The sequence below is a fragment of the Carassius auratus genome, unplaced genomic scaffold (assembly GCF_003368295.1).
Source record: "Carassius auratus strain Wakin unplaced genomic scaffold, ASM336829v1 scaf_tig00022400, whole genome shotgun sequence".
NCBI classification, from domain to species: domain Eukaryota; kingdom Metazoa; phylum Chordata; class Actinopteri; order Cypriniformes; family Cyprinidae; genus Carassius; species Carassius auratus.
Genome location: NW_020525181.1, coordinates 200,596 through 211,617, shown reverse-complemented (window position 1 = coordinate 211,617; position 11,022 = coordinate 200,596). Strand labels below are relative to the sequence as shown.

General features: G+C 37.0%; 1 protein-coding gene across 1 annotated transcript; it reads right to left on the bottom strand.

Moving 5' to 3' along the window:
* Positions 1-579: 579 nt before the first annotated feature.
* Positions 580-8,631, bottom strand: LOC113077349 (uncharacterized). Its single transcript, XM_026249758.1, has 6 exons — positions 8,577-8,631; positions 3,260-3,676; positions 2,848-2,919; positions 2,398-2,508; positions 2,272-2,322; positions 580-1,400 (listed from the first exon to the last, which is right to left on the bottom strand). Exons 1-5 carry the CDS (start codon positions 8,629-8,631, stop codon positions 2,273-2,275), a joined length of 705 nt encoding a protein of 234 aa, XP_026105543.1. The 3' UTR covers positions 580-1,400; position 2,272.
* Between the last annotated feature and the right edge of the window lie 2,391 nt (positions 8,632-11,022).

Here is an 11,022-nt window from a genome sequence, read left to right as displayed (position 1 = left end):
TAACAGCAGTTAATTATTCAAATTAGAAACACCTGGTCGCTCTGTGTATAGCAGCTAGAAGAAAGAAACACATTTCAAAGATCAAGTCTCACACAATAATAACAATTATTTATATATATATATATATATATATATATATATATATATATATATATATATATATATATATATATATATATATATATATATATATATATAAATTAGTCTTTATTCTAAATATTCCAATTCATATAAGCCTATTCCATTTTTGAAGGATGTATTTTCTGAACGCTAGCGATGACGTCACAGCTTGTTACATAGCTCCTCACTGTGGACAAATTAAGAACAACAGTAAAACTATTTTTTTCTGTAATTAAATACATTTCGACATTCACCAATATATATATATATATATATATATATATATATATATATATATATATATATATATATATATATATATATATATATATATATATATATATATATATTTACACTTTTTTTCAGTTTGGCCTTAATGAACATTGAGCAAGTTATTATTGCACATGAAATATCAGTTCAGAACAGTGCAAACAATACAAAACCAACCAAACAAACAAAATAACAACAACAACAACTTAACAATTTAATCTAAGGGTTCAGCATCACACACCTGAGATCATGTCCCTTCGGTATGATATTCTATCTTATATTTTGATTGCACATTATTATTAAAACTTCATAACGGACATTTCATTTTTTTCAACGTTAGTACCGTTTACTTACAGATCCACACACACAAATGTTCAGCATTTATTTTTTCATTAAATTATTAGATTGTTTTCTGTCAAATTCAAATGTATTATATATGCATTTTTTAATAATAAGACACTGTCAAACTAAAGACAACAGAATACCCAGGAGGACTTGGTGTGGAAGAGGATGTCATTGGTCCTGGATAACAGCAGGAAGCAGTCATGCATTATTTTAGTTTTTGATCCACCCTTTAAATGTAGAAAGAAGAAGCTCTTACGACAGGTGTATGGAGTGTCCTTACAGCGCTGACAGGAGATGGATATTTATATCACTCGGATTGCAAACCTGTTTGTTCTTCTAGTGTTCATTCTTAATACAAACTGTTGTGAACTGAGCACAACTTTATTCACCTTAACAGTTATTTGCTGTTCTTATTGTTCTTGCTATAGGCTTTTAACAATTCAATGAAATAAGGCTCAAACTCCTGCTTGCACTGCAGATGTGGCACAGAGTCTGCATCTGAAGTGGCTTTAGATGTATTTCCACAGCTCAGGGGCGGCATGAATCCACTTAGTATTATGAGACCAAAAGTGACTTCAGTGTTTTAAAGGAGCATACAGTCAAATGTGCCTTTAGTCCTGTTTAACCCTTAGATGTCCACTGAACCATTTGGGGAACCGTCCCTTCTGAAAAAAACAATGAATCACAAGGTAAAGAGAGCGAAATGAACCATTTTACACATCTGTCATCAATACTAGGTTAATAAGATTGAGTTGAGAGGTTTTGTTTCCATTTCAGTGGAAATATAAAATACAGTTAATGTAGAGATACTAAAGATTTCTCCAAGCATTTTGAAGATGCCATGCATTTCTTCTGGTTAGTTTTTCTGTCTCTTCATGTCTCTCCAGACGGACTGGATGATGGTGAGATCGTGTCTCTGTTTGCATTACGCCATCTGTTGTCACAATCTTTGTTCATATAGAAATGTCACTGGATATTTACGATACATGGTAAAAATAATGTTTGCAAATGATATCTCCTACTGGCACCATAAAGCAAAAGAGTAAGAGTCATTTTTTTCTGAAAAAAAAAACTGAGATATAAATAAACTTTTCATTGATGTATGGTTTGTTAGGATCGGACAATATTTGGCTGAGATGCAACTTTTTAAAATCTGGAGTCTGAGGAAGCAAAAAATCAAATAAAATAAATGAAAAATCTGAATATTGAGAAAATCACCTTTAAAGTTGTCCAAATGAAACTCTTAGCGATGCATATTACTAATGATTATATGTTTTTGAAATGTGTCTACAGTAGGGAATTTACAAAATATCTTCATGTTACATTATCTTTACTTGATCTCCTAATGATTTTTGGCATAAAGGGAAAATTATTCATTTTTTTTTACCCATGCAATGTATTGGTGGCTGTTACAACAAATATACAAGTGCATCTGATGACTGGTTTTCTGCTCCAGGTGATACTTCTATAATTGTCTTTCAAACTAATTCTTACATGCAATTTGCATACTGTATATTTAATACATGCTATTCTTACCTCATGCTGAGACTGCCAGCAGATGCTCAGACTTGTTTTTCTCCCTGTCTTCTGTTAAAAAAAGAGACAGTTAAATACAAGCTTTGCTTAATAAAGATGATGTTTTGCTCTCACTATAATACTTGCCCTTTTTAGAGATCTCGTCCCGATAGTAAAGCACACCAAGAACAGCTGCAGCCACCAGAACAACAGCAACAGCACACACTCCTGCTACAAGACCTACAGACAGAACTGAACCTAGAGATGAAGAAGACAGACGTCAGTGGGAGCGCATCTGACAATAAACTCTCTTAATGCAATCTTATAGAGAGATACATGGCAGAGATGTGAAAGACTAATTCCTCCGTTAGGGATTTTTTCATATTGGATTATTTGATTATTTCTTCCACTTTATCTCCGGTAAAAATAAATAAAACAACAATATATTAATAATACTAACACTAAAATCAGACCTGAACATTACTGAAAGAGATCAGAAGAGGAATATTTGTGGAGCTGTCACCCTTTGTAAGATAATAAACATGTCATCTATTGTAAATAAATACAAATAAAAAAGAAAGCGAATAGAAAACATACTCTTTTTACACACTTGTTCCTTCTCCTTATAGTATGATCCTTTATTGAATTTGTCAAGACGAGAGCGAGAGGCTGGGAAACACAAGGAAATAACATAGTTAGCATTTAGTATATATATATATATTTTAATTCATTTATTTTTCTATATCCATTTCTAGCTGCAGGAAAACCTTTCCAAACACAGAACAAACCTGGTTTGTTATAAACATTGATTGCATTGTGGCAACATATCACCAGACAAAATGATCAGTTTGATAAAGGGTCTACCGATTATACTATCTCGAATATCATCAAAATGTTGAATTATTCACAAAAGATAAAAAACTGTAAATGTGTTTTCACTGTTCAGATAGTTCCCATTCAGTCATGTTTGTAAATGCAGAAGAACATACTCTCTGTCTGAATGACTCACCACTAATGTCTGAACGATCACTAGATGAATCAGGACGGACGGACACACTGAACGTCTTTATGGTGTCTCCAGTGTTGATCATTTTTGTGATGATTTTTGTTCTGTCACACTCGCTGTGGCTTTGGCTGGTTCCTGAGCTCTCGTTTCTGACGATCTCTGCTTCGTAGCGTCCAGCGTGTTCAGATCTGATGTTTTTGATGGTCAGGGATCCAGTCTCAAAGTCCACTGATAGTCTGTTTCTGAATCTCTGACGTTCTCCATCATACACACAACCCTCAGTGGGATCATCTCTGATCAGGGCGATGAGGGTGTCATTAAAATACCACAGCATCTGGTCACGCTCTTGCATGGAAACATCACTTTTAAGAGTGACAAAGTCTCCCTCCGTCACTGACACTGAGTTTGATCCAAGCACAGCTGGAGACAAAATAAACAATAATTGGTAACACTTTAGAATACTGTTTCTTACTTACTACATAACTAATAAGGAATTATTGAAGAACTAACAGGTGATTATTCATTAACACTTAACTCACTACTGCTAACTACTAAGGAAGATGTGTTAATTAATCAGTATGTAATATAATGTTATGATTGTGTTAAGTAACAGTTAGCTAATCAATAACTAATGTATTCTGTCATATCTCCTGATGAACTACTATTAATTATCTACTAGTTAGGGTTCAAGAAAAATAACTATGAAGTAACTACTAATGAACAGTTTTCCACAATTACATAGAATTGTGACCCTTTCATATAAATGTTATTAGCAATAGTAGTAGTAGTATGAAAATGCAATATTAATAAATGCAATATATTTTATAGAGGTTTTGCCTATGTAGTAAATTGTTTTGTGAGTGTGTTTTGTAAGAAATCAGCTTCCAATAGGAACCCCACCATGACTCCAGTGCCTTGCGATAACTTACCTTAGTTTTTATATTTTATATACAGTACTGTATGTGTGCCTCCTCAGGATATACCACATTATCATTAATTATATTTCTGTATGTAAGGCAAAGCCTCAGGAAAAGTGAAAATACAGGTATCCAATTTGTAATTAATGAAGAATTATAAAATAATTATGCAGGACTTATTTTGAACCTGAAACATTAAGCCTATTCTAAAGTGAAAATATTGGGAACCCATTAGTAATTAATAATTTTTTTTTAGATAATTCCTCAATAATTACTTAGAATTTGAAACAGTATTCTAAAGTGAAAACATAGTAAACCCATTAGTAATTAATAATTAATTATCAAATAATTCTGCAGGACTTATTTTGAACCTGAAACATTAAGCCTATTCTACAGTGGAAATGTTGGGAACCCATTAGTAATTAACAAAGAATTATCAGATAATTCCTGAATAATTACTACAGCATATTTTATTCAGTTTTAACATGTATACTGCCCACATTTTAACTAATTTAACAAACATTTCATAATCAAAAGTTAAACATTTAGAAGCAAACTAAATCCATATTTCATTTCTATTATAGGGTAATAAGTGGGCTATAACAAAGTTGCTACTGTATCTGTACTTTTACTCAAGTACTTGATTTATGGGACACAGCCTGATTATTATAGTGTTTTTTTGCTTATAACTGTTCATTAGTAGTTATTTCATAGTTATTTTTCTTGAACCTTAACTAGTAGATAATTAATAGTAGTTCTTCAGGAGGTATCACAGAATATATTAGTTACTGATTAGCTAACTGTTACTTAACATAATCATAAAATTATACTACATACTGATTAGTTAACACATCTTTCTTAGTAGTTAGCAGTAGTGAGTTAAGTGTTAATTAATAATCACCTGTTAGTTCTTCAATAATTCCTTATTAGTTATGTAGTAAGTAAGAAACAGTATTCTAAAGTGTTACCCAATAATAACTTTGTGTGTGTGTGTGTGTGTGTGTGTGTGTGTACTATGAATTCAAACTCCACAAAATGTGTTGGATTATGAGAAATCTGGTAGACATTAATGACAGCATCACGGTAATTGGGAAACATTTGGAGAGACAGATCTAAATGCAACATTTTGTCAGCAATAGCTGAGAAAAACATGTAACAGTGATTTAACACAAAACAAGGAACCCATCAAACTGAAGGCAATATATACACAGGATAATACAATCTAAATTAACCCTTTCGTGCATTAATTATTATCTGAAAATACCTTCTACTGACATTTCAAGCCATTTTTATAAAAGACATTAAAACCACGATGGACTAGAGCCTACTTGGTGCACATTTTGTAACTACTTATTTTAAAACATTCTCCGATTTATTTAACACAACACAGAGGTCAAATGCAAAATTATAATGCATCATCAGCTTAATTTTGTAATTTCATTTTTAAATCTGAATGACTAAAACACAAAGAACAATGTAGGCTATATGTTAAAGTGTGAACTGGGGCCAATTTCACAGAAACAAAACAAAACTTAATCTAGTTTTACCAGTTAGTCATCTGTTTTCTTTTTTTTATTATGAATTTTATGAAAATCATGTTACTTCACATCTCTAAATTATACTAAATTACATGTAATTGTTTAAAACAGCGACGGGAAAAACAGAAGAAAAAGGGTTAAGAGAAAGACAGAGTTTAAATTCCTTGTAACTTACCTTCGACGACAAAAACAATCATAATGAGCATAATAAAGCCTTCCATTGTTTTTATTTTCTTCACTTGGTCAATCGATTCAGACACATTTGTCTAATCGCGAAGTCATCAACAACGATTAGAAAGAAGTTCTGTTAAAAGGTTTCCCTCAAGATTGAAATATTCACACGTGAAGAAAAAAGAGACAATTAGTATTAGGCTACATGTAGGTCGCGATGTGCCCCGCCTTCCTAATAAAGACACACACACACACACACACACATAATCACAATCACATTACCTTTGGATTCTGTCACAATTATGTAACCAGGAACGGTTACATAATTGTGACAGAATCCAAAGGTGATGTGATTGTGATTATGTGTGTGTGTGTGTGTGTGTGTGTGTGTGTGTCTTTATTAGGAAGGCGGGGCACATTGCAACGCGTAATGAGCACGAGAGCCTATACTTTGAATAACATTTCGTAATAATTAGATATAGTTAGCATTTACACTATTAGTGATGTTAACTATGAAACAAAGTGTGTATATTGTGTATTCAGCGCATTTTAAGTTCCATTTATTTTCTCATAAAATCACGTGATCGGTGGCAAAGTGTCGTGTCGTTTAGTTATGGATTGGTCTCTGAGCATGCCACCAGAAATAGTAGGCTAAAGGGGATTTAAAACATAAGGAAACAAGTGTTGTGTGTCTGATTCACGGTAAGTTCGGCAAAAATTAAAACATGAGCTGAAGAGAATGAACGTGATTCACCGAAGGCGACACTAGTCCTCTAAAAACATTGTGTGGTCACATTCCTTTACACAGAAACCTAGTTTGACCTGATGGATGTGAGTTTATGTGCATGTGTCAGTAGATGTGGTTAAAAAGTAGGCCTACTACATTTCCTCTCTTTTTAATATGAAGCTTACAATCTGACTTACAAAAACAAAAACAAAAAACAGCTTTACTGATGTTTGATAAACTGTCCAATAATTACACATTATTCTTACTTACACTATCACTCATAGACTAATATATGCTATTCTACACAGGTTGTGCATTATAAGTGAAGTTATGATTTATTATTATTATTATTATTATTATTGTGAAACCCTAGTGTGTGGTCAGTGAAGGTGGTCAAATCCTGTTGGGGAGGATCCACACATGCTAAAATCACACTTATGTCAAGTCTGAACAGCCTGCTTTCAGAGATTCTCATTATTAGCGTGCTCAAAGAAAATGGTTCATGTTGTCATTATGTTCTGATAGGATTTCCAGCTCAGCACACAGGTCAATGGAAAAAACACAAAATAATACATGTACGTGTAGGGTTTGACAAATATCTATATAGGTGACACTGGACTATTTAATTGTTTTACACATGCCTTATTAAAACACACTGAAAACAGAAATGCTATGATGTTTTAATCCATTATTATTATCACTGAAACAGTTTAGACTAATTTAGACGAGCTGATGTTCTACAAAAGAAAAGCACAGAAAGCGGTAAGATTATTCATCACTAATTCATGCTGTGTGTGTCATTTCAACAGTGTAATAAAGACAAAAATACAAAACAGAACCATATTAGATATGTATTAAAGTCATAAAATCATTATTCAATGTGAGAAATAGTGATTCATATGTCATAATACTAATGACACTTCTTCTGAAGTGTAACTAAAGAGTAACAGATCTACATTAGTTCATATTTCCACTGCTCACTGAAATATTTGAGACAACGTCTCAGTCTAAATCTGAGATTCACATACTGTACATGCTTTTGTGATTTAATGCTGATTTTTACAGGATGTTAAAGAGGAGGATCATGTAGAGTAACTCTTCTCATCAAGAGCAGATGATCAAGTAAATACCAGACGTGCTTTGGTGGCTTTCACAGGAAGCTCCTGCGGCGAACTAGAGTCTGAGCTCTTTAAAACACAAGGATTGAGTTTTGAGATTGTTGAATTGTGATAATCAGTGATGGACTATAGAAATTCCCACTTAACTAATGTGCTCTGAAATATAAGGACTTTTCACAAATAGTTTAATTTTTTTGGCCCACTGGAACATTTTCATGTTTGACTCTTAAACCTTCTTAAGGAAGTTTATTATTATTATTTTTTCATTAAACAAATCCTCAAAACAAGAAACATTTTGCGTCCGCTTTTCAGAGACGTGGCTTGATCGATGTCACTAGATGTCATTAGTTTGTGGTTGAATGTAAGACTCCTCTTGTAATTACTCTCCAAGCCACTAGGGAGCGCTGTCTGCTACCACATGTAATTACTCTCCCAACCATTCGTGGGCACCCCCCTGCACCTTAATGAGAACTTTCCAGGCCACTAGGTGGCACTAACGGCCGTGAACTCTTTAATTAAGACTGCTCATTAAGTTAATGTTTTCCACCTGTTCTTTGACCTATTTAAGTTTGGCAGTTTCATTGTGCTGTGTTCAGTCTTGAGCCTACCCAGTATGTACTACCTGTGTTGTAGACCTGTTAAGTTTCATTTTCCAGTTGCTTATTGGATTACCTTCTGTCTGGTGCTGTAAAGCTGTAACTGATATTCTGTTTATATTTTACTACTGAGATCAAGTAAAGACTGCCTGCCTTTGGGTTACCTGAGCCTCTGAGTTTGCCCTTCCTTCTGCACATGGGTCTTCTAAGAAACTGTTTTTCCCAGTAGACCAGAGGTAGAGAACTAACTTACCCTGACTGGGAGACCCGGGTTCGAGACCCACCTCAGGCACCTCGTGCCAGTCCATCGTGACAGCAAGACTGAACCATGGAAGTAGACCCAGCAGAGGAACAGACTCCTCCCTCCAATGTGGAACGGATACTATCTCAGCTCTCTAGTCAAGCTGCGGCCATTCATAAACATGAACAAATCCTGACTGAGATTCTGCAGCGTCTGAGACTTCAATCTGTATCTCAAGCCTCTACAGACCAACAAACCCAGTCCATACCTCAACTTACTCCAGTTCTGCCAGTCCTGTCCCAAGGTACTGCTCCACCACCTGGTCCCCTGCTTGAGCCTAGACTTCCAGCCCCTGAGAGGTATGATGGGAACCCAGAGAGGTGTCGAGGATTCATTACCCAGTGTACCCTTGCTTTCCAACTGCAGCCTAACAGTTTCCCTACAGAGAGCAGCAGAGTGGCTTATATGACAACCCTTCTTGTGGGAAAAGCACTGGATTGGGCTACAGCTCTCTGGGAGAGGAGGTCTCCTCTCACGTCCAACAGTGATCTCTTCATAGCTGAGATGAGGAAGGTCTTCCACCACCCTGTTAGTGGAGCAGAGGTTGATCATCGACTTCTTCAACTTGCACAAGGAACCCGCAGTGTTGCAGAGTTTGCTATCGAGTTCCGCACCCTGGCTACCGAAAGTGAGTGGGATCAGCGAGCCCTGAAAGCTGCATTCCATCGTGCTCTATCACGTGAGTTAAAGGATGAGCTGGCCTACAGAGACCCAGCCCCTGATTTGGAGTCTCTAATTGATGTTGCCATCAGACTGGACAACCGCATTCGAGATCGTCAAAGTGAACGTTGTCATGAGACTCGACTACCCGCGATCCACACCCCCACTGGTTTTGTGGAACCTTCCTCACTGATTGGGTGTCCTGAGGAGCCAATGCAACTGGGAAGAACCCGGTTATCACAGGCTGAGAGGGAGAGACGAATGAGAGATAAGTGTTGCCTGTACTGTGGTGAGTCCGGTCACTTTCGGTCCAATTGTCCTGAACTGGCGGGAAAAGGCAGCTCTCGCCCAAGACGAGGGGGCCTGGGACGAGAGTAATTACTTACCCCCGACCAGCAGCTTCGGGCCTTTTGATTGATGTTTCAATTTCCTGGGGCAATGAACGTCACGAGCTCATGGCTTTCATAGACTCTGGTGCTGCCGGAAACTTCATGGATTCCGCATTGGCAACACAGTTAAAGATCCAGCCCATCATTCTCCATGATCCCTTAACTGTTACCGCATTGGATGGAAGGCCCCTAGGTTCTGGCCAGGTAAGCCAGTGCACCACATTGCTCCATTTTCAAGTAGGTTCTCATAGAGAAGAGATACAGTTTTTTTTAATTAATTCTCCCGAGTTCCCTTTGATCCTTGGGTATCCTTGGCTAGCTCTGCATAATCCAAGAATTGACTGGTCTTCCAACCAGATAAGTGGGTGGGGGCCTAATTGCTGTGTGTCTGGTTTGTCTCTCTGTCATTCTCTTGAGCCACAGGCAACCTTCCCATCCAAGGAGAGCCTGGCTATATCTGGAATGAGACAAGTGGCTTCCACAGATCTCTCTACCTCTCCCGAGTTATCCCGTGTCCCCCAAGAGTATGCAGACCTCTGTGAAGTGTTCAGCAAGGAACGTGCTGCCTCTCTTCCTCCCCATAGACCTTATGATTGTGCCATTGAACTGCATCCTGGCACCTGTCCACCTCGAGGGAGGCTATTCTCTCTGTCTGCCCCAGAAAGAGCTGCTATGGAGGAATATATCAACAAGGCTGTTGACAGTGGATTCATCCGCCCTTCAACCTCACCAGCAGGTGCTGGGTTTTTCTTTGTGGGAAAGAAGGATGGCAGTCTCCGTCCATGTATTGACTACCGGGGTTTAAATCGTATCACTGTAAAGAATCGTTACCCACTGCCATTGATGACCTCCGCCTTTGAACTTCTACAAGGTGCCACAATATTCACCAAACTGGATCTTAGGAACGCCTACCACCTGGTCAGGATCCGTGCCGGGGATGAGTGGAAGACGGCGTTCAACACCCCAACTGGCCATTATGAGTATCAGGTAATGCCCTTTGGTCTAGTCAATGCCCCAGCCATCTTCCAGGCATTCATTAATGATGTTCTACGAGAGATGCTAAACAAATTTGTATTTGTTTATCTGGATGACATCTTAATCTTCTCCCGCTGTTACCAAGATCATGTCCAGCATGTCCGGCAGGTTTTGTCTCAACTGTTAAGAAACAAGCTCTTTGTGAAGATTGAGAAAAGTGAGTTCCATGTATCAACTGTCTCCTTCCTTGGGTTCATTGTCTCCAACGGCAGCATTCAGATGGATCCTAGCAAAACCCAAGCAGTTCTGAACTGGCCTCAGCCTTGCTCTGTCAAACAGGTACAGCGCTTCCTTGGGTTTGCAAATTTTTATAG